The 24,646-nt window shown below is 45.3% G+C and overlaps 1 protein-coding gene across 4 annotated transcripts in view; it reads left to right on the forward strand.

The window, feature by feature from the left end:
* Window positions 1-24,646, forward strand: part of XRN2 (5'-3' exoribonuclease 2) — a 141,960-nt gene that overhangs the window by 57,648 nt on the left and 59,666 nt on the right. For 2 of the 4 annotated variants that reach the window (XM_078786900.1, XM_078786899.1), the window contains 2 exons: window positions 2,194-2,266; window positions 8,868-8,951. In XM_078786900.1, coding sequence (XP_078643026.1) covers window positions 2,194-2,266; window positions 8,868-8,951 — 157 coding nt within the window. The remainder of the gene's footprint in view (window positions 1-2,193; window positions 2,267-8,867; window positions 8,952-24,646) is intronic. The other 2 variants (XM_078786901.1, XM_078786902.1) reach the window with 1 other exon arrangement.

Here is a 24,646-nt window from a genome sequence, read left to right on the forward strand (position 1 = left end):
CTGCTTCTGGACTCTGTGTCCTTCTCTCCTGACAAGGTGGAGAAGTTTCTGTCAAACCCAGTCTCCAATTGTGCAACTGGACCAGACTGCATCAGCCCACGGGTCCTAAAATCCTGCTCTGCCTCTCTATCACACCCTCTCTCTGTTCTCTTCACCCTCTCTTTTGCTCAAGGTCATCTGCCATCTACTTGGAAATCGGCCAACATTACCCGCTTTACACCAAAAAGGTGCAAAAGCAGTCCTTGCAACGACAGACCAATCAGCCTGCCCCCAATCATCAGCAAGGTCTTGGAATCCATAATTATCGCTTCTGATATTAAATCCGTTCTCTACTCCAATGGCTTTATCTCGGATCATCAACTTGGATTCAGACCAGGCCACTACTTCAGACATGCTGCGTCTCAACAATGGATGGAGGTCCTCAATGTTCAGACAGGAAATGAGAGCTGTCTCCCTTGCCATATATAATGCCTTCGATATGGTCTGGCACCCCACGCTGCTCACTAAACTCTCTTCTTATGGTATCCATGGAAATCTCCACGTATGTCCCACAAAGGAGAAAAACATGGGTTTATGTTGACATGGGACTTACTTCCTCTCCTGTCGTAGCCAACGTGTGGCTCTAAATGGAATTCTCTCATCTTCTCTTCCTGCCCAGGCTTGAGTTTCTCAAGGCAGTGTTCTGGACCTTGTGCTTTTTCTAATCTTTCTTAATGATCTCTCCGACTCTCTGGAAAATCTTCTTTGTCTTTTAGCTGAGGACTCCACCCTCTACCACTTCATATCTCAACCCTCAGATCGGCAGGCAGCAGCCTCTTCACTCTTTGCTGACTTGGATAAAATTGCAATCTGCTCAAACACATTTAACATGTCTTTAAATCCTGACAAATCTCACACTCTCACTGTCTCTCCGAAAAGACCGTCTGGAAAACCCTCCCATCTGCTTTGTCAACAATCCTCTCGAAGAAGTTCTGTCACTCAAGCCTTTGGGTTTCACGATCTGCCATGATCTTTCCTGGGAAAACCACATTTCCAAGCTGGCCTCCAAAGCAAGTCCCGAGTGCAATTGAAATATTGCCGATCTTCTAACGTTCACCATTTTTCTTGGAGTTGAGCTTTTGACTTACTTTTTTTCTTTAAACTGGATTTTTTTTCTAGTTTCTGAAGCACTCAGAGCCATTGATGCCTGATAAGAGTCCATTTTTGGTAATTTCCAGGCTCCAGCCCACTGTGGAGTGGGCATACTCCATCGTGCTAAGTCCTTTCTTGGCACTACTGAGCTGCTCACCACATGCAAAGCTTTCATCCGAAGCTTGATGGAATACCGCTCTCCCCTCTGGGCCGGTGCTCCTGCCTCACACCTAGCTCTACTTCATGCTGTAGAAACCAATGCTTTTAGGATCATTGGTATCTCCCGTGATGAAGATGATTCTGAGGGCCTTTCACTCTCACTGCAGGCAGTTGGGCGGTCTATTTATCTTCTACTGACTCTTCTCCGGCCTAGCTCCCCCTGCTCTGTCTATGCTTTGTCCCCCAAATATTCCTGCAGGACGCACGAGGTATGCCAGTAACCCTTTTCTGGTGAAACTGGCAAAATCAAGACTCTCTGCTTACCTTCACTCTTTCTTTCCTTTTGGGGAAATGCTTACTTTTTAAAATACAATTTTTAACTTTTCCATTTTGACATTATTAAGAATTCCCAATGTGTATGCTTATAAATTGATAACTGCACATGCTGTGTTGTAGTTTCATATTAAACTGAAACCTTTTTTGATCTATTTAAATCGTATGAGGTCTTGTGGCAAACCTTTTATTTTCCTCTAAAATCTTAGCAATCATCTGTTTCTTTTTTTGTGATTTGCAATTTGCTTCTGCTTTCTGGTTGCAGTTCAGGTCTATTGCATTGCTGGGCTCTAGGGCTCGTAGGTGTGAGTGTATTGAGGCTGTGGCAGTTTAAAGGGATGGTTGAATGGGTTGAAGTGGGAGGACTGGTTAAATCAGGTAGTTGGAGACACCTAGGATGGCATATTAATCTGGAAATTAAAGGAGCAATGTGCTAAATATGTAAAAATTGAATTTTCTTTTCACCTGCGTCCTCCCTCTTTCTCTCAGCAGACATTATATGCATTTGGGCTCACGTTTTCTGGCTTCCACTGACAACCATAATATCCTTGTCTTTTTCATCTATCTCAGGAGTCTCCCATCATCGACTTCTACCCGGAAGATTTTGGAATCGACCTGAATGGAAAGAAGTTTGCGTGGCAAGGTGAATTACTATTTCTGGAATCTTAAAGTGCCTGATACCATACATCATCTTACCGCAGGGTAGCTACCAGGTTATTTAGTTATTTATTTATTTCCTTTTCTTTTCTTCTTTTAAAATCTTGTGTGTTGATATTAGTCTTATAGTTTGTTGCTATGTTTTCATTTTTTTTCCCCTCCGCTGACGAGGTTGCCGGAAGTATTGTGGTTTTGAGTTTCTGTCTGTCCGTGATAGGTTTTCATTGCCGCGATAACCTAGGAACGGCTGAAGGGATCCAAGTCAAACTTGGTACAAGTATGTATAATTATGCAAAGATGAACTGACTAGATTATGTGGTCAAGAGGTGAAATATCAGAGGTCCCATTTGGTAAAAGCTCTGCTACTGCCATAACTTGTGAATCAGTGATGGGATTTTGACAAAACTTGGTATAAGTGTATTGTTACGGGTTCAGGTGCGAGTATAGACTGTTCTCGGGCTCACGTTACCTATTGGTGACCTAATAATGTCAAATGGGGAACCGCACTCTCAACACCCACCCGTCTACTTATTAAGTACGGCCGAGTGAACCATTGTGTGAACGTTGACTATCTACTACTGGAGCTAATCGTTGGGACACAACCTGCCGTCTGTTTATTATGCACACACTATGCCAGACCTATGAAGGAAAGAACAACCGGGCAGGTTGAAAGATGTTTACCAAACAATGCAGCAAGCATTTGTTTACAATCGAGCAATAATCGAGCATTTATTTACAAAGCAATTAAAGACTCGCAGAAAAGCAACCATCCTTCACACGTAAAAAAGCCCCCTGCACTCTTATTATTTAAAACACAAAGGACAGGTGTGCCATCATTCAACCGGGAAAGTACAGACTTGGCATTTAATATGGAATATTTTTTTTTCCTTGACTTGGGCTTACTTTGTTAACTCAGTATAACAATCTAGTGAGTTTCTTTTACACTTTGGTGATTTCTTTGTTAAAAGAACCATGTCACTGATTGTCTGTCGCAGCAAGAAGTCAACAACAGGATTATATCACAGGTGGCGTGGCAAAATGTACGGACAGGTGCATTTGATGATTGGCTTCACAGTCGGGTATACAAGGGTTGTTGCGTTCTGTATTAGTGGAAAACAACTGCTGCACGTCTCCAAAAGTTATTGCCGCTTCCTCTGGAGATGGTCCGTCAACTCGACAATGCTGTTTGTCATGGAGTGGTGGCTTTACGAAAATACGGCATGAAACAGCGTGCTATTGCTTGGCAGTATGGCATCACTCAAGGTCAGGTGTCAAAGATCCTGAAACGAAATGCTCAGAGGGGTGTCCCTACTCCAATACCGAGGCCAGGACGTCCCCGCAGAACCACAAGGAGGGATGATCGCCATCTGCACCGGTTAGTCCGCAATGGCCGTACCAAGTCAGCTAATCGGCTTAGGGCTGAGTGGCAGCAACTGACAAATGTGCCTGTATCCAGAAGGCTAGTCAACCAACGACTGGTTCAAGCAGGCTGTCGTGCCAGGTATCCCCTGAGAAAGCCATGCCTGACCAGACAACACCGCCAGCGCCGATTGCAGTGGGCCAGAGAGCACCGTCAATGGCAGCCAGGACACTGGAATCACGTGACCTTCAGTGACGAGTCTAGATTTCTGGTCTATCGTCAAGATGGCCGCGTCCGAGTGCGCAGACAAGTGCATGAAGCCTACAACAAAGATTGTATAGTGCCGAGAGTCCAAGCTGGAGGTGGTGGGGTGACCGTTTGGGCTGCTTTTCATGCAGGGGGCAAAACTGACCTGGTTGTTCTGAATGGAAACCGGAACCAGTTCAAGTACAGGGCCATTCTGGAAGAAACATTGCTTCCATTTGCTCATGCAGCCTTTCGAGCAAACTTTGCCTTCCAAGATGACAATGCACGGCCTCATCATGCTCGCATGATCCAACACTTTCTTGCTGACCGTGGTGTAGAGCATATGGAGTGGCCTGCCATGTCCCCGGATATGAATCCGATAGAGAACTTGTGGGCAGAATTAACGTCAAATCGACCACTTGGACCAGCAGCCGACCTCTGTGCGTGAATTGCAGCAGGCTATTGTCACTGCATGGCAAGCGATTCCTGTCCAAACCTTGGCAAATCTCGTGAACAGCATGCCTCAACGTGTACGTGCTCTCCTGAATGCTCGTGGGGGTTACACGAAGTACTAAACTGTAATTTTACTGTCCGTAATCCCAGTCGTAATTTAACTTTTGTTTTTGTTAAAAAAAAATTGGCTAATGTGCAAAATAAAGAGATACTTCTGGAAAACGTACAGAAGTTTAACACAGTACTGTCCATGAATTGAGTTCGATATCAGTTTACATCACTTTCAAGGATCAATTTATTTGTTTCGAAATGTCAAATCTGGTTTTTGTTTCTTTTAAAGGTCACATTAACAAAATCTGGAATAATTTCTACATAATTCCAATGAACTTTTGGTTCTAAGACATCTTGAAAAGTAAGTTCACTCACACAAAAAAAATATTCCATATTAAATGCCAAGTCTGTAGATTGGAAAATTAGAGGCAGATCGGAGTGTGGTTGTGGCCCCTGTCGCACCTCACGCAGACAAGGCGGGCCTGCGTTAGTCCCAAGTGTGCGATGAGAAAGGATGTGGAGCTAAGACAGTAATGTGTCGATGCGATGCCGGGAGAGGTGCAGTATACCAATGAGGATTGCGAGGTGTGAATCAGTATCTCATCCACTTGGGATGAGGTTAATCGTCGATAGCTCTTTTAATCATTGATTTTATCTTTCTTTGTGTGTCCAAAGTCGACAATTAGGGGTGTTGGATATAACAAGAAAAGATCGTGTAAGTCAGTCTTGGACCTGTGGTGTGACGGAGGTCTTTGTCCCGTGCCTGCTCTGCCCGGCTCAGCCTGTCGCCCAGCGCAGCCTCGCTCTCGTCTGGTTCTTGGGCTGCTTCTCCACTTCTTACTGACAGGCAGCTTCTGGAACAAGAACTTATCCACTCCAATAATTCCAGCGCACACAAACCGTGCTGCGTTCAGGCTTTTATTCCTCCTGTGCCAGGCGTGGCTTTGAGTGGGTGAAGTTCACGCGAGCACCTTCTGACCCCACGCAAGACATGGCTTCAGGTGGCAAGGGTTGCCACACAATCTCAAACCCCATGCAAGGAATGCTCATTGCGTCCTGTTTGCTGCAGTGTGATGTGACATCTTGGAAGTGCCGTGGTTCGGTGTGGACTTATAGCGGCATTGTAGATTACTAGGGCATGCCCGTACTATATATAAGCTAGGACGTGCCCGTACGTGGGTGCCCGTTCCTTGCCAAAAAAAAAAAAAAAAAAAAATTTGTGTAGGGGTGTGTGTAAACATCCTAGGGCGTGCCCGTACGTGGGTGCAAAAAAACATGCGTGCAAACAACAACAACAAAAAAAAACTTTGAAACCACGTGGCAGTAACGACCACAGAACCCCCCCCCCCCCCTCTATTTACATGAATGGTTTGGTCCATTCGCAACGACCACAGAACCCCCCCCCCTCTATTTACATGCAATGGTTTGGTCCATTCGCAACGCCAAAGCGAACGGCGAACGGCTAAATCGCCATAGCTCGGTAAGTACTTGTCCGATTAATTTCAAACCTTGAAAAGGCACATCCTCGGGTCCCCAGCAATATACCTGGCAAGTTGCAAGTATATCGGACCCGTGGTTGTCGAGAAACAGCGGTCACAGACAAACAAACAAACGTACAAACGTACAAACAAACACACAGAGATTACTGGAATTATAGATAGATGGCGTTTATGCAGGCTTGCAACAGTGTTTCAGATTACGGCGCTTATTATGGTTTTGTGTGATTTTGGCATGGTTATGGTTATGGTTATGGTTGTGGTTGTGGTGTGGTGTGGTTGTGGTGTTGGTTTGGTTCATGCTGTGGGAAGATGCAGGGTTGGGAAAGGATTTGAATGGGTTTGAGGACAGAAGGGATGGTTATGGATTTGAATGAAATGAGGTTCTTTAACCATTACGGGGTTCGAGAGGTGAAGTGTAAAGGCTCTTGGGGAAGCATGGGGAATGGAGGTCAGGAGCAAATGAGTGAGGAATGAATGGACCAGTGGATTGATGGATGGAAAGGATGGATGGATGGATCGGTCGATTGATGGATGGAAAGATGGAAAGTTGGATGGAAAGTGGAAATCAAATGAAGGGAAAGAGTTTGCTAAACCCACACAATCCATATCCCCTGTACAAAAGGAGGGCCCTGTCTAAGCACACATGGCAACGAAATAACTACTTCAGCATTCCCTAGATGTTGAATGCAACTTCCCAGGGTCGGTTTCCACAACCGTAACAATATATTATGATGCAAATATGAACTGATTACATTTCGGCATCGAGGTCAGAGGTCAAGTTGGGTAAAAATGTGGTACTTGAGGACAGTTGAAGGGATTCAAATCAAACTTGATACAACTATGTGTAATAATGTGGGCAGGGGAATATGGTTTGATGTCGAAGAGCGCCATTCTCGTTTATATAGTACGAGGAGTAGTACGCGTCCTAGGTGACGGAAAAGTGTAAGTTAATCTATCAATTTAAATAATATTTAATGGACTTTAAAAAGGTGAATTGTGTTTCATTCTTGGTTTCACTCAGAGCCAAATCTCTGAGCTACTTAAAACGCACACCGCATAATAGTGGTGTAACGTAGGGCCACAGAGGTTGGATTTATCCAAAAAGAGGGCAAAATATCCTGGTTGCAAAATAAAATTTGGCATCAACATTACTCTTGCCTGTTCTCCCGTCATTTCAAAAGTGAATATTGAGCTTTTCAAATGCAGTGCAGGAAGTGGCCACCATAAACTGGAGACAGATGAGCGCATGGGCAGACACCATGGTTCACAACATATGCCATGCCTTCCAAGGAACTTCAACACAGAAAGAGACCGTTCGGCCCATCAAGCCTGTGCAATGGCTGCCAACCCATGACACTTTTTTATACAGAGACAAAGCTTGGGGAAGAGCTAGAACACCAAACTGATCAGGACACAACAGGACAAAAGAAATAGTAGAGAGGTTAGAGGGGAGAATGGGGGTGGGGAGGGGAAACCACCCACAATGGAGTTGAAGGACAAAATGGATGGAGAATTGGACAAACAATGGGGTAGGGAGGAATGGGGTGTACATGATGGATACAGAAGGAAGCTTCTTCCTTCCCCTCCCCCCCAAATCCTCCCTATCCCATGCTCTCTCTCTCCAATACCCCCCCCCCCCCCCCTCCACACTCCCCGCTATCTTGGAAAAACCCCAAAAACGTTGGACCTCTATCTCCAAAACCGCTCCTTAGAAAAAATTGAAACGTGGATCAATGTAAAGAACTCCACATGGGGAATGTATGGTTAGCAATGATGTCATTGGTGCCTTCATTATGACGTTATAATTCGACAAGTACAATGCTTAGTCCAACAGTTTGAAATTTCTTGAGCGTGAATGACGCAACAATTATATTAGAGAACGTAAATTAATGATGTCACCGGTCACGTGGTCTGGCAGCCATATTGGTGGACGAAGAAATGCGGGCAAGGGGGTTAACAAGGAGAGATGCAGAAAATAGGGCAAAATGGAGAAGATTGTCATGGGGACCGCAAGGCTAACCCCCGCTCTAGCAGGGAAAATGGCCTTAAAAGCATGTTGTTGTTGTTGTATTGTGGAGGGGGTTACTTGAAGCTCGTTTCGTCATTGCAGGCCACATTTTGTGCATTTTAAAGGATGTGCACTTTTTAAAATGCATCAATATTTTGTGCAAGCTGTCAGGTTCTTGTTTGCTTTCTCTTTTTTTCATTTCTCTTTTTTTCCCCACATGTGGAACTAACTTCCACATTCTCTTCAATGTCATTCCTACCTCCAGGTCTTCAAGACAGCTGTTCACCACCATCTCAGATGCATGTCAATCCAAAACCATGATCTTTTCTACCCTTGTCCCAAATTTGCAGTTTTTCCCTCCTTGGAGTTTCCTTCTTTGTCCATCATGTCCAAACCCTGCATCCTCTCCTGCCCCTCCTCATTCATCCCCACACCCAGTTTGTCCAAGTCTCTCCCTGTCTTTGCCTTCATCTCTGCTGTTGGTGTTTGCTCCTCTCTCAACTGTTCCTTTTATCCTGTTGTGTCCTGATCCGTTCAATGTACTAATTCTAGCTCTTCCACAAATCTCGACTATGTATATAAAAAAAACAAAATTGACCACTTCACAAACCCAAAGAGATATGGTCCAATTGACATGTATTCATCAGTTGTATTGATAAATGCCACCAATAATCGTTTTACCATTAATATCAGGCAAAAATGTGATCATAATAAAAATATCAGGCAAAAATGTGATCATAATAATAATATCAGGCAAAAATATGATCATCTTTGGAGAATATTTCCATTGCAAAATATTTATCTTCCAGAAGTATTGCTGTGTGGAAGAATCTTTTGCCACAAATCTAAATTTTACGTGTATTTATTTATTTGGCAAGAAGACTTTCACTTGTGTTGTTATAATGCTGTTTGTTTCTATTTGGTGAGCGAGTAAGTCATATTTAATATCCTGGGTGTGCATGTGATCCAGGAGTTGCGTTGCTGCCCTTTGTGGATGAAGAGAGACTCAGGGCTGCACTTATGACAGTGTATCCAGATCTTGAGGAAGTTGAGGGTGAGTACAGCTCGTGCTTTTATTAATTTGCAGGTATTTACGTTTTCCACAGGTATGAGCCATTTACATGTGAGCGCAGATTTGTGCAATCTATTTCTAATGCAATATGACTGGCATAGAAATGTGATCGGTGTCCTGACTGCTCCCATTCTCATTGGGAAAGCCCTCGCCATGCACTGATCAACATGGCGTTGCAGCCTTTGTGTACAGCATAATTGTTACATTTGATGTGTGAAACTTCAGTTCAGCTCTTATGAAACACGAGTGAAATAAAAACATTAATCATGTGGATTAGGTTTTGGTGTTCTTCTTTTGTGGCGCAATCACAAGATGTGATTGTATTTCACACGTTTGGCGCAGCTTTGGCGCAGGTTATGTATGCCATGATTATTGTGGTGTCGTAACACCTTGATTTACATCATTGTGTAATCTTCCAGTTCCAGTCTAAGTTCTGCTGAGCATCTGCGGCTTCCCTTTTATGAACTGTTTTTTTATTGCTGCGATTAGCAAAAAATCAACTTTGTTCTTACACAGCGTCATTATTTATCAATTTAAACTTGAATACATAAATTATATACTTTTCTGAGGTCACCAGGCTATCAACAGTAAATATTGAAGATCATGCAGTTGCAGAGTGCTCACAAGTTTAGCTCCTTCTAAAGGTGGTTATATGCAGTTGCAGAGTGCAGATAATATTCTACCTGTGACATGACACAGGTTCACAGGGGCTTTGTTTTGCTGTTGCTGGGGGAAATGGGTGGTCGATTTTTGAAATGTGCACCCATTGGTCGGGCATCTGCCGGACCACACCCACGGCTATCACTTGACCTCACCCACCATGGCACCGAGCTGAAATAATATGGTCGCCATCTTGGTTTTCTTGTGAGCTAAACTCATCAGGCCTACAGGCCTCTGCTAATTATACACTGCCCGGGTTTTGCAGTGTCAGATTTCAATTGGCTTTGTTTGGGTCGAGTGTTACTAACAGTGAGGGACCCTGAAAAATCTAATCGTATATGTCGAATAGAAAATTATCAGTAAGGTTTAATCAAGCCTGTCAGACCGCACGGTGTTCAAGTGTTAACGTTGCGGAAATGACTTTTAAAAAATAGCTTTACGGAATTTGGGGAAGGATATTAGAGGCATTGATCTGGGGAAAGGTGTAAAACCATTTGTTGTGTTGAAAGTTCCCACTAGCACAATGAGCTCAATCATTAGGAAATGGAAAGAATATGGAACTACCCAGACTATTCCTAGACTTGTCTGTCCGACTAAACTGAGCAACGTGGCAAGAAGGACCTTGGTCAGTGACGTGACCCATAACCCAATGACCACTCTAACAGAACTACAGAGTTCCTTGGCTGAGAGGGGAGAACTTGCCAGATGGATGTATTCGGACGAAACTTGGTTGACACGTTGAGTGTGGGACCAGGACAAATTCATTCAATTTTGGTGAAGATCTGGATCCAGATCCAAGAATTTTTGTGATTGTGATTCTTCACCATTAAGTGATAAGGCCAAAAACGATACTTAGCACGATATTTCAAACAGTTGTGGACAGATTCTGACAAACAGTGGTGAATAGGTTGGGTGTTGGACAAGAGGAAGCCGATTATATTTTGATTATTGTACGGATACAGATCTGGCCTATCAGTGGGTTCGAAGACTTAAAATGTTCAGTCTGGTGGAGGTGCATTTTTGTTTCTTATTTTTACCTTTATTGCATTTTGTTTCAATGTTTTCTAGTGTCATAAATGGTCGTAGGTTTTGATTATTTTTTTTCATCTTTCTTAATTTGATTTGTAGTTTTGCCACAAGAGGAATATTTTTAAATGAACTGCCCCACAGTAGGCACCTGGCAGAGTATTGGCAGTTTGCATTGCACTTCTCCATCTTCTTTTGATTACAATGTAGTAGTCAAGCTGATTTCTACGTTGCGCAACAGGTGCAGTCCATGTGTGCAGTCTATACTTGGGTTGTTTGAACCATGTGTTTGCAATTATGAGCTCATTCTCCATGGAGAACTCCAGCATTTGCTTCCCTGGATCATTTTGGATACCAAGTCTTTCCTGTACTGGTGGTCCTGCTTTCCTGCAATCCCTGGTGGCCCTGCTTCTCTATTTTTTCATTTTAGTCTCCCATAATAATTAAAACATCTCCTTCAAGCAGCTGTTCTACCAGTTCCTGCCATTTTCCATAAAATTCCTCCACATTTTCTTCATCTGTTGCAGAACTTGGAGCATATATCTGAATGGTTGTGGTGTTCACTGGATATCCTTTCAATCTCGGTGATATTAACCCATCATTGACTGGGTTATATCCCAGTTATGTCACTGCTGCTCCATTTCTCCTACAGGGTAGTGACTAGAAAATAACACTTTGCAATCGTCAGATTGAAACTGCCCAAACCAGTCTAACTTAGTTCGCTTTTCCACAATATTTCCGTTTTTGTCCTATCCATCTCTCTTTACACATTGAAACTTCCCTGATTAATTGACCTTACATTCCATGACCCGGTTTTGTGAACTTTTTTGAAGCCCAGAGTTCGACCTTCAGTTTTGGTGACCTCAGCGACTGTATTTTGTGGCAGAATTCACCTCAATCTTCCATTAGGTTTGTAGTATTAGAGTTAAATTATTTTAAACAAAAGCAATGTGACTGTGTCGCCAATATGCCTCCGCATATTCCTACAATGGGTAGATGCCCTCGTTCACTGTCCCATAAATAAACAAGTTTGTTTTAAATCCCTTCATCTGTTTTCAAGTATCAAATTTTCACCAGCCATGACAGGTTTCGCATCGATTTGTGAAGCGGTTTCAGAGAAGGGATTTTTAAAAATTATTATCAGCTTTCAAGCTAATATGGCTGCCACACCACGTGACTTGTGACCTTAAAACAAAATGTACACTCTGCATATCTATGAGTCGGGGATCACGTTTGTGAAGTTTTGTGTTGATCGGATAAGGTTGATCGGATAAGGATACTTGACTTCCGGTTCCTCGGGCGAGTGAGGCGTGCTTCGAGCTCTCCACGGCATCGAAGTTTGAGTGTTTTCCCATTCTTGGCTTTGTCAAATTTCCACTGGTTATTTTGCTGTGTACGTGTTATTGTGTGTTTCTAGTTGGTGTTGGTTTGTGGTTCGTGCAAACTTGTGTGTAGTTAATCGTTTTCTGAGTCGTACCTCGTGCGCGGCCTGGTGACTTGGGGCTTCCCTCCCCCCCGTCGGTGTTTTGTCGGTTTGGATTATTTCCTTCGCTGTATTGCTTGTTTCTTTTATTTTGTTTTCTCCTCCTCACCTCACCTCCCTAGACAAATAATTCTATATTGATTCTTTCTCTCCTCCCGGACACGTGCTTGTTCGCTCTCCTCCTCGTCACGGCTTGTGCCCCGCCCCCTGTATCTCGTTTTCTTCCGCCTCTGCTCCTTCTTTCTCAAATCCACGTTCTCGCTTGGAGACTTTTCCCGGATTGTTTTTTCATCGTTCTGTTTGGATATTGTTGGAATATGTTTAAACCGCAGCCGTGATGCTGACACCCCCCCCCCCCCCCCCCCCCAGAATTTACATGTTTTAAACGTTTCCCAGTGTGTACCCTGGTCAGAATAGGTACACCGTATCCCTGCGTGTCGTAAGAGACGACTAAGAGGGTTGGCGTCAGGAAGGGCATCCGGCCATAAAAACATTGCCTCAAAAAGAGAACCATGACAATCACAAGTACATATGGGCAGGGTGCAGCCCGAAGTGGAGATCGGTTTCTGAGGTTTGGGACATGGAATGTGGGGACAATGACAGGGAGATCAGGAGAAGTGGTGGAAGTATTGGTCAGAAGAAGAGTGGACATATGTTGTGTGCAAGAGACGAGATGGAAGGGAAGTGGTGTGAGAATGGTGAAGGGTAGGCAGGGACAGAAATACAAGTTTGTGTGGCAAGGGTGCCTGGAGGGCGTGAATGGTGTTGGTGTCCTGTTTTCTGAGGAGTTTGTAGACAGTGTGGTGAGTGTGACTAGAGTGAGTGAAAGGTTGATGATGGTGAAAATGATGATTGGAAAGCTCTTGGTGAACGTCATCTCGGGATATGCTCCGCAGGTTGGTCGAAGCGATGAAGAGAAGGACAAGTTCTGGTGTGCGATAGAGAAGCTGATGGAAAACGTGAAAGATGAGGAAGTTGTTGTGGTGGGAGGAGACCTGAATGGACATGTGGGAAGGAGTATGGATGGTTTTGAGGGAGTTCATGGGGGTTACGGATATGGTGTGAGAAATGGAGAAGGTGAAAGGATTTTGGAGTTTGCTGATGGAGCTGATTTGTTGATTTGTAATACTCAGTTCCAGAAAGAGGACAATAAGCTTGTTACATACACGTCAGGTGGGTCGACGACAACAGTTGACTACCTGATGGTGCGTCGGCGAGATAGGGGGCACCTCCGGGACACAAAGGTGATCCCCGGGGAGGAGGCTGTTTCACAGCACCACTTGGTTGTCTGCGACATAAGGGTGAAAGGTGCGAGGAGAGCTCGGCGGGTGAAGTACCAACCGAGAATGAAGGTGTGGAGGTTGAAAGAGGTGACAGTAAGGGAGGCATTAAAAGAGAGGCTGAGTAGGGTAGAGGATGATGTGGTTGAGCTTGAAAGTGGTTGGATGTCAATGAAAGCTAGTCTGTTGGGAGCCGTTGGTGAGGTATGTGGATGGACAAAAGGACCACCGAGGCACTCGGAAACATGGTGGTGGGATGTTGATGTTGGAAAGAGGATTGACGAGAAGAGGAAGAAGTTCAAAGAGTGGCAGAAGGCGAAGGGTACGGGAGCAGAAACAGCAGAGCATGAAAGTTATAAGGCAGCCAGGAAGGCTGCAAAGAAAGAGGTAGCAAAGGCGCAGGAGGCATGTAGGAAAATGTTCGGAGAACGCTTGGATTCGGAAGAGGGTCAGAAAGCAGTATTCAGGATTGCAAAGCAGATAGCGAAAGAGAGGTGTGATGTGATGGGGGTGAGTTGCTTGAAGGATGAAGTGGGACAAATCGTTGTTGACCCAGATGGAATTAAAGGAAGATGGAAAAGATATATGGAAATGCTGTTGAATACAGAGAATGAATGGGATGGCAACATAGAGAGTAACCCAGTTTTAGGACCGGCAGAGAAGATAACTGAGAAGGAAGTTGAGGAAGCGATAAAAGCAATGAAGAGTGGAAAAGCGGGAGGGCCGACGGGAGTTGTGGGAGATATGTTGAAGGCAGCAGGAAGTTGGGGTGTGAAGAGAATGACAGAGATCTGTAATCTGGTGGTGAAAGAAGGCCGCATTCCAGTCGATTGGGAACTGAGTACCCTCGTCCCTCTATACAAGGGGAAAGGTGACCCTCTGGAGTGTGGCTCGTACCGAGCGATAAAGTTATTGGAGCATGGAATGAAGGTATTGGAAAGGGTGTTGGAGAGGAGGATAAGGAAGAAAGTGAAGATCGACGAAATGCAGTTTGGATTTATGCCAGGAAGAGGAACGACAGATGCGCTTTTCATTGTGAGGCAGTTGCAGGAGAAGTACATGGATAAGAGGAAGAAGTTGTTTTTTGGGTTTGTTGATCTGGAGAAAGCATTCGATAGGGTTCCACGCAAAGTATTGACATGGGCATTGAGGAAGTTAGGAGTGGAGGAATGGTTGATCAGAGTAGTGATGGCAATGTACAAAAGAGCACGCACAGCTGTAAGGACGAAGGACGGGAACAGTGGTGAGTTTGAGGTGAAGGTGGGAATGCATCAGGGGTCGGTACTAAGTCCACTACTATTTGTAGCTGTGATGGAGGTGCTGGCTCAGACCGTAAAGGAGGGTTTACCGTGGGAGTTGTTGTATGCAGATGATCTGGTGTTGATTGCGGAAAGTATGGATGGACTGAAGGAAAAGATGAACAAGTGGAAGGAATGTATGGAGACAAAAGGTCTGAAGGTGAATATCGGAAAGACAAAGGTGATGGCAAGTGGTAAAGCATGTGGTGAGGTGGAAAGAACTGGGAAGTGGCCGTGTGCTGTGTGCAGGAAGGGTGTCGGAGTGAACTCCATTCAATGTACAATGTGTGCTGAGTGGGTTCATCAAAAATGTAGTGGTCTGAGAGGGTCATTAACCAGTGTGGCAGCTACATTCAAATGTGAGGTGTGCACAGAGGGAGCTGCAGATGGAGGAAATGTTCAGTTGGATCTTGGAGACGGCGTGAAGCTGGAAGGTGTGAAAACATTTTGCTACCTCGGAGACATGCTGAATGGAGAAGGTGGATCAGACTCGGCAACGGTTGCTCGAGTGAGATGTGCATGGAAGAAGTTTCGGGAACTGAGTGGCGTGCTGATGAGGAGGAGAGTGTCGCTGAAGCTGAAGGGAAAGGTGTATGCTGCATGTGTGAGAAGTGTTATGATTTATGGGAGCGAGACATGGGTAATGAACGTAGAGCAGCAACGAAGGCTGGAAAGGGTGGAAATGCGAATGGTTCGATGGATGTGCGGAGTATCGTTGAGAGAGAGGAAGACAAATGATGAATTGCGAAAGATGATGGGAATATTGCCTGTGATTGATGCTGTGAAGAGGAACAGGTTGAGATGGTTTGGCCATGTATTGAGGAAGGATGAAAGTGACTGGTTGAGAAGTGTGATGGAAGTTAATGTAGAAGGAAGTAGAGGACGGGGAAGACTGAGAAAGACTTGGCTAAAGATGGTGCAAGAAGAAATGCGGGCAAGGGGGTTAACAAGGGGAGATGCAGAAAATAGGGCAGAAATGGCCTTAAAATGCATGTTGTGTGTTGTTGTGGATAAGGTTCATTTTTCTATCCAAGATGGCTGCCAAACCATGTGACCTACGACATCATCATCAAATTATATGCAACAATGGTGATCGTTTATATTCATAAAATTTCGCATCGGTAGGCTAAGCGATTTCAGAGATATAATTATTTAATATTTTCCTTCAATCCAATATGGCTGCCACACCATGTGACCAATGACGTTTTTGTGGTCGTCTTTTAATCGCCATGTCTAGTCAATGACGCACGTAAAGTTTCGAGTCTATCGATTTGGTGGTTTGGGCAAAGATGTTTTTTTAGGGTTTAGGTTCAATCCAATATGGCTGCCATACCATGTGACCTATGATGTCATAAATTTAATATTTCAATACAAATGGGTCTTGGATCATGTGCATGCAATTTCAGATTTTTAGGATAAGGAATTCGATTAAAACATTTTTGGCTGGTGTACCACTTTTTTTTTTTTTTTTTTTTTTTTTTTTTTTTTGTACACAAGATCGAGGCTCGTGAAAGAGCGAACATTAATCACACAGAAAGACAAACCGACACATAAAACATATAACATCGGGAGCGGTAGACAAGATGGGGAGAGAGGGGGAAGGACACAAACACAACATTTGAGAGCAGGGACCGAGAGACATGGAGACATCGAGAGATCTGAGAGAGGGCGAGGGCTTTGGGGGGGGGGGGGCATGGGAAGGGGGCGGTGGGAGAGGTATAAAACATATGGACACTGCCAGGACTTCCAGGAAAGAAGTTGGAATTTCAAACAAGGTGGATCTGGGGTGAATTAGCGGGGGTAGAAAAGATCAAGGTTTTGGATGGGGGAAGATAAGAGATGGTGGTGAACAGCTGTTTTAAAGACCTGGAGGGAGGAGTGGGATTGAAGGGAGTGAGGGAGTTTGTTCCAGAGGCGGGAGAAAAGAGGAATGAAAGAGTGAAGGTGAGCAGAGAGCCGAGATTTCGGCAGTTTAACCATCAGAGGGTTGCTGGCAGATCTTGTGCGACCTGTAGGAATATTTGGGGGACAGAGCACAGAGAGAGCTGGGGGTGCAAGGCCGGAGAGGAGTCGGTAGAAGACAGAAAGACCACCTACCTGCCTGCGGTGAGTGAGTGAAAGGCCCTCAGAGATAGCTTCATCGCGGGAGATTCCAATAATTCTGAAAGCTTTGGTTTCAACAGCGTGAAGCCGAGCTAGGTGTGAGGCAGGAGCACCGGCCCATAGGGGAGAACAGTATTCCATTGAGCTGCGGATGAAAGCCTTGTATGTGGTGAGGAGCTCAGGTGTGCCGAGGAAGGACTTCGCACGACGGAGGATGCCCAGTCGGCGACTGGCTTTGGAGGCCAGCTTGGAAATGTGGTTTTCCCAAGAAAGATCATGGCAGATAGTGAGACCCAAAATCTTGAGCGACAGAACTTCTTGGAGAGGATTGTTGAGAAAGTAGATGGGAGGGTTGTCCAGTCGATCTTTTCGGAGAGACATAGTAAGAGTGTGAGATTTGTCAGGATTGAAAGACATGTTCCACTTGTTTGACCAGTCTGTGATTTTGTCCAGGTCTTCAGAGAGTGAGGAGGCAGCAGACTGCCGATCTGAGGGAAGAGGAATGGAGCGGCAGAGAGTGGAGTCATCAGCAAAGAGATAGAGAGGATTTTCGAGAGAGTCAGAGAGATCATTGGTGAAGACCAGAAAAAGCACGGGGCCCAGAACACTGCCTTGGGGAACTCCAGCCTGAACAGGAAGAGGAGATGAGAGAAACCCATTCAGGGCCACACGTTGACGACGACTAGAGAGGAAGTCCGCCAGCCATGCGTGGAGATTTCCATGGATACCAAAGGAGGAGAGTTTGGTGAGCAGAGCGGGGTGCCAGACCGTGTCGAAGGCACGTGATATGTCGAGGGAGACAGCTCTAATTTCCTGTTTGGCATTGAGGACCTCCATCCATTGTTGAGACAGCAGAAGCAGCATGTCCAGAGTAGAGTGACCTGGTCTGAAACCAAATTGATGATCAGAGATCAAGCCATTGGAGAAGAGGAAAGATTTCATATCCGAAGCAATGATGGATTCCATGACTTTGCTGATAATTGGGAGAAGGCTGATTGGTCTGTAGTTGCTAGGGTCTGTTTTTGCACCTTTTTTGTGCAAAGCGGTGATGTTGGCTGATTTACAAGCAGATGGCAGTTGACCTTGAGCAAAAGAGAGGGTGAAGAGAACAGAGAGAGGGTGAGATAGAGCAGCAGAGCAGGATTTTAGGACCCGTGGGCTGATGCCGTCGGGTCCAGTTGCAGAATCAGAGTCGAGGGTTGACAGAAACTTTTCCACCTTGTCAGGAGGAAAGGACACGGAGTCCAGGAGCAGCAGGGTATGACTGGGTATGGTGGGTACAGAGAGGGATGGGTTTGGGACACAAGATTTAGAGGCAAACACAGAGTTGAGGCATTCAGCTTTTTCACGTGCGGAGTCAGCTGTGTAGCCGTTTGAGGTAAGGGAGGGGATGGAGGGGGAACAAACACCAGAAACGGATTTGACCAGACGCCACCAGGATTTGGAAGAGGGAGACAGATAAGAGAGTTCGGTCTTGAGAACGGAGAGATATTGTTTCCTGGCTCTCCTGAGGGTGGACACACACTTGTTTCGGGCTTTGTGAAAGGAAATGAGATTTCCTTCCGTTGGATTTGCTTTCCAGGAGACGAAGGCAAGTTGTTTCTGGGCAACAGCCTCACCACAAGATTCCGTGTACCATGGACGGGAGGAAGGGTATGACAACTGAAGACGAGATGGGATAAATCTGTGCATGAGAGAGAGCAATTTACTTTGGAAGAATTCCCAGGATGAGTTGATGTCAGAGGTGGTAGAGATGGGAGACCAGTCCAGATGATTGATGGCTGCTTGAAGACCGTGCCAGTTGGCCTGAGTGAAATGCCAGACTCGTCGACGCTGAGCAGGCTCCCTGAGGATGGTCAGAGAGATGTCCACTTTAACAAGGACATGATCAGATGATCCGATCGGAGCAGAAGAAGAGCAGCAGACATTTTCAGGGAAGTTAGTCATAACCAAGTCCAGAAGAGAAGATGTTCCGTTGACTGAGATCCGGGTCGGGAAATTGACAGATTGTGTCAGTCCCAGTGAGTCGCGGAAGTCCTTTGCTGAAGAGCCATGGCTGGTGAGAGAGGTACCCACACCCAGCCAACTGGCATGGTGACAATTGAAATCACCACATATGAGGAAGAGAGAGTTGGGATGAGTAGATAGAAGTTGGTCCATATCATCAGACAGCGAGATGTAGATGGAGTCATCACTGTTTGGTGGACGGTACAACACACATATGAACAAGAGGTGGGAGTGAAGGGGAAGCCGTAGCCAGAGGTATTCCTGGGGGTGAGGTGGAGAGAGTGCAGTGCAGGGCGAGTGAGGAAGAGAGTTTTTGATAAAGATAGCAACCCCGCCTCCAGGACGAGGCTCAGGTCTATCATACCGGAGGAGGGAGTAGCCCGGGAGAGATACTATGGAATCAGAGACATCATAAAGGAGGAAAGTTTCTGTTAAGCAGATCACGTCTGGTTTGACAGAAGCAACCTGTATGGAGAGATCAGTTAAGTTTGAACGAAGGCCCCGGATGTTTGAGGTCCATACCGTTAATGAAGAGGAAGGGGGAGCATCAGATACAGAACAGGGGGGAGGAGGGGTAGGGTAAGATGTGGAAGAGGTGGAAGAGATAGGGAGAGCTGTTGAAGGTGTGTCAGAGATTTCAGAATAGCTCGGAGAAAGGGAAGGATGGGGCGGACAAAAGGTTTGATGGTGATTGGGTGAGCCACAATGAGGTGTTATTTGAGGAGGGGGAAGAGCGAGGCAGAAGGTTGGGGGAGATGGAGGTGAGAGTTTGAAGGGGGAAGAAGCGGGGAGGACGCTTTGAGGAGGGGGAGTGAGAGGGGGGAAATTGAGAAGCAATGAGGGTGGGGAGGTTTGAAGGGGAAGGGGAGGGGTGAGGGGGGAGTTTGGGAGGGAAGGGACAAGGGGAGGGATTTGAAAGGGATGGGATATGGGGGAGATTTGGAGGGGAGGGGTGAGGCAGGAGTCTAGGAGGGGAGGGGCGAGGGGGCGTCTTGGCGGGGAGGGGTGAGGGGGTAGTTTAGGAGGGAGGGGGCAAGGGGGGAGATTTGAAAGGGATGGGTGATGGGGAAGATTTGGAGGGGAGGGGTGATGGGGAAGATTTGGAGGGGAGGGGTTATGGGGAAGATTTGGAGGGGAGGGGTGAGATTGGATTTTTGAAAGTGTACGATTTATGGGAAACGAACATTTATTGCAAAATGAGTTTCTTGTGACCTTCGAGTTAAAAATACGTTTAAGGACGCTGGATGGAGGATGGAGTGCAGGAGAGTTTAGGGAATGTAGAAAAAAGGCACTATAGGAGATGGATATTTTTTTTGGGATGAATTGATTTGGTGAGCAAGTCGAAAGCAGCCTTTTAAAGAAGAAGAAGAAGAAGAAAAAGGTGTTATAAAATATGACGGAATACATAACTTGAGGGGAAAGTGTAAACATTGAAGGTTAATGAGTGAAAACTATCTGGGGAAATGGGGGAGAAACACGTGGTCGAAGAACGAACGAACGAATAAGAATGAATAAACGAATGAGAACAGAGAAGGAAATGTTTTTTTTTTTTTTTTTTTTTTTTTTTTTTTTTTTTTTGAGTTGAGATTTACACAAGGAAGTAGGTTATGGGTGAAAAGCCTGGGAATACAGAGAACGAAAGTTATTGGATCACAAACGACGGACCGCTGAGAGAAAAACAAAGCCTCAAGGTTGTACAGTGCACACTGTACAAGGCCTCAAGACACGACACGGCAAACAGACGATCAATTTATGAAAGATAAACACCGAGAAACAACCAAAGTTGCACACAATAACTTCACACACCGAAAGATAAATACAGTTTCGACAAAATACAATTGTGAACAGACTTAACTTCGAAAAACGTGGAGACCGTGTGGAGCTTCGAAAATCCCTCCCACCGTCTCCGAGATCTCGCGAGATCTGACTTCACCTATGATGTCATAATTATCATGCTTTTGTGCCCCATTGGGAGTATTTGACAATGTGCCAAGTTTCAAATTTCTCCATTCAGCGGTTTCCGAGAAATAACTTTTTTTTACTATTTTCATTTAATCCAAAATGGCTGCCATACCACGTGACCTATGAAGTGTTAACGTTAACGTATTGTCATAAAAACATTCTGCATGGGTGGCACTCCTACCCTGAATGTTTTGTCTCAATTGGACATGTGGTTGCAGAGAAAAATCGAGGTTTAGCCCGTACGGACAGACAACCCGAAAACATAATGCCTCCGGCCACTTTCGGGGGTGGAAGAATAAATATTGGTCTTCACCAATGAGTTTCCAAGCGTAACAGCAGAGTTCAATATTTTATTCATGCCTGCATGTAGATGTTACAGAGTTCAAAGTTAATTCATGCAAGCATGAAGAGAGAATCGTCACATATCTAGTTAATATTTGCCAATTAATATTTTCCAATTAAGTTATTTGCTGCCGGACTCTCTCTAGCTGGACACTCCAGTTGAGCTGATATTTTTACACTCAAGCACACGGTTGGTTACATCATTCAAGGCGAAAGGCAGATAACGTCGAACTGGACCAAAAGTCTACCACATGCGAGACAGATGAATGCAGATTCTTCGGTACCTTGACTTTGTATGAAATATACATCTATTCATTTTTAAAACAATCTTTAACCACAGTACAATTAATTTAACTTGCACCTGCTCCACTTAGTCACGTGAAAAAGTATGTATACCCCATGTAGTTTTGACTTTTTCAACATATTTCAACATACAGCTATTTGATCTTCATTTCAATAATATTGACAGATAAAGGTGATATAATATAACAAATATCATGAAACATTTACATTTTGTAGTCCATTGTATAATTTAAATAAACATAAATGCAAATTTCGCATGTGGAAAAAGTAAGTACACCCCTACATTTATCACTACTTCAAATACCTAAAATTAGAATCAGGTGCACCAGCTCAGGTGCAAATGATTAGAACATCGTTAGAGAGGATCTTGGAGGAACCTGTCTTATTTAAACCTCAGACATTTAGTTTGGTTTGCTCTTTGTTGTTGAAGTTTGCGGCGTCAACATGCCTAGATCAAAAGAGCTCTCTGAGGCCTTCAGAAAGAGGTTATAGATGCCGACGAGTCTGGGAAGGGATTTAAAAAGATCTCCAAACAATTTGAAATCAATCATTCAACTGTCCGGAAGATCATCTACAAGTGGAGCAGATTCCAAACAACTGCCAACTTGTTCAGGCCAGGCCGCCCCAGCAAGTTCAGCCCGAGAGCAGACCGCAAGATGCTGAAAGAAGTCTCTAAGAACCCCAGAATGTCATCACGGGACCTACAGGTAGCTCTTGCCACTGTTGATGTCAAAGTGCACGAGTCTACCATGAGAAAGAGGCTGCACAAATTTGATCTACATGGGAGGTGTGCCAGGAGGATACCTTTGCTGTCCAGAAAAAACATCAGGGCAAGACTAAAGTTTGCCAATGAACACCTCGGCAAAGACCAACACTTCTGGAACAATGTGCTCTGGACAGACAAGTCAAAGGTAGAGCTATTTGGCCACAGTACCAGAAGACATGTTTGGCGCAAACCAAAGACAGCATTTGACCACAAGAATCTGATACCAACTGTAAAGCATGGTGGTGGAAATATTATGGTTTGGGGCAGCTTTGCTGCATCAGGGCCTGGGCAGCTCACCATCATAGAATCCACTATGAATTCTTCATTGTACCAGAGGGTGCTTGAGGATAATGTGAGGCCATCTGTCGGAAAGTTGAAGCTCAACCGAAGGTGGACCATGCAACATGACAATGACCCTAAACATACCAGTAAATCCACCAAGGAATGGCTGAAAAGAAATAAATGGAGGGTTCTGGAATAGCCAAATCAAAGCCCGGATCTAAATCCCATCGAGATGTTGTGGGGGGATTTGAAACGAGCTGTGCATGCAAGAAACCCCTCAAACATCGCACAGCTGAAAGAATTCTGCATGGAGGAGTGGGCAAAAATTTCTCCCAGTCGATGTCAGAGACTGGTAGACAGTTGTAAGAAATGCCTACTTGAGGTTGTTTCTGCCAAAGGGGGGCAATACCACCTATGAGAGCCAAGGGTGTACTTACTTTTTCCACATGTGAAATTTGCATTTATGTTTATTTAAATTATACAATGGACTACAAAATATAAATGTTTCATGATATTTGTTGTATCATATCACCTTTATCTATCAATATTGTTGAAATGAAGATCAAATAGCTGTATGTTGAAATATTGTTATGTCAGTGGGGGTAGTGATATGTAGAGCCAGGTAGATCTGTGTAGATAGCATGCTTCGTCTGTCGCAGTAAGGAATCTATCTACCTTGTAATAAGTTTCATGTGTCGGCATTTTGTCGGTTAAGAGTATACCTGTGAGCATACCAGGATGTTCGAGTGATAAGTAGCATTGGGATTAAAGAGTAAAGCCCCTGTATGTCTCACCTGGTCAGCCAAACCTTTGTCCCGTATGGCACTGCACACCTGTAGACACTTAGTTGGGATCTCCTTAGTGCAACATTAAATGACTCCCTTCCCTGACAGTGACTTTGGAAGGAACAGGCAAAGAAACCAGGCCGGGGCACCGCCGATGATGGCCGCCGCCAATTACACCTCCGACAGGCCTAACCACATCGAGTGCCACGCGCTATCTACACCCTACGTGCTATCACCACGCTACACGCTATGTGCTATCACCATACTACAGGTTACGAGCTATCGCCACGCTACGGTCCTGTGATTGGTCAGCGCGCTGGGCGCGAACCTCCAGCCAACGAGTGCGAGAGGCGCGAAGCTGAAACGTTTGGTGGAAGTCGCTGGTTGGTAGCGCGCCAAGGCCGACGTCACCGAAAACGTTATTTAAGGGAGCGCCGAACGCCATTTTTCGCTCTCTTGGCTCTTCTTCGTCCTACGCAGCACGGGTCTCTTGCGGCTCTTGCATCTCTTGCGGTTCGTGCTCTTGTTTGCGCAGCTCGCCTTTTTGGACATCCGGCGCTTCGTTTTGTGCAGCCCGAGTTGAGTTGAGTCATAGCCCGAGTGGAGTTCGCTTGCGTCTTGCATGTTTGCTTCGAGAGAGCTGACCGGGACGTGGCAGGCCGATCGTGTGTGAAGATCGACCTCGCTTGGAGCTGCTAGCCTGCGTTGGACGCGCGGTGCTTTTCCTGCTGTGGGACCTCGTGGGTGCTTTGGAATTTGGAGCAAGGCCTGGTGGCGCGCGAGCACGAGCGGAGCTTGGAGCCGCGTGGTGGACGATACCAAGACAAGACGAGGGACAGATAAGGCCAATCCCCATTACATTTTACAAAACGTGTTCTTTTCCTTTAATTCATATCCCTGTCTCGTTTCTGATATCTGTGTGTGGGGACGTCCCAATTTAGGACATTTTATTTCCGACGCATGCTTTTTCCTGTCCTTTCCTTTTTACTTTAATAAACCCTTGTAATTCCTGGTGTTGGCCTGGAGCCTGATGTTGGCTTAGCGGTTAGGGTGCCAGCTTGGGATCCTAGCATCCTGAGTTTGAATCCCGGTCGATCGCTGAATTAACGCCAGGGGGGTTGACTCAGCCTGTCATCCTTCCGAGGTCGGCAAATTGAGTACCAGCTTGCTGGGATGAATGATCCCTGTGTGTACCCCGATTTAGAATAGGTACACTGTATCCCTGGGCATCGTAAGAGGCGACTAAGGGTTGGCGTCAGGAAGGGCATCCGGCCATAAAAACATTGCCTCAAAACAGGGAACCATGATTGTCATGGGGCCCGCAAGGCTAACCCCTGCTCTCGCGGGGAAAATGGCCTTAAAACGATCATTCTTCATTCA

Source organism: Myxine glutinosa, chromosome 11, assembly GCF_964187855.1.
Source record: "Myxine glutinosa chromosome 11, kmMyxGlut1.1, whole genome shotgun sequence".
Lineage (NCBI taxonomy): Eukaryota > Metazoa > Chordata > Myxini > Myxiniformes > Myxinidae > Myxine > Myxine glutinosa.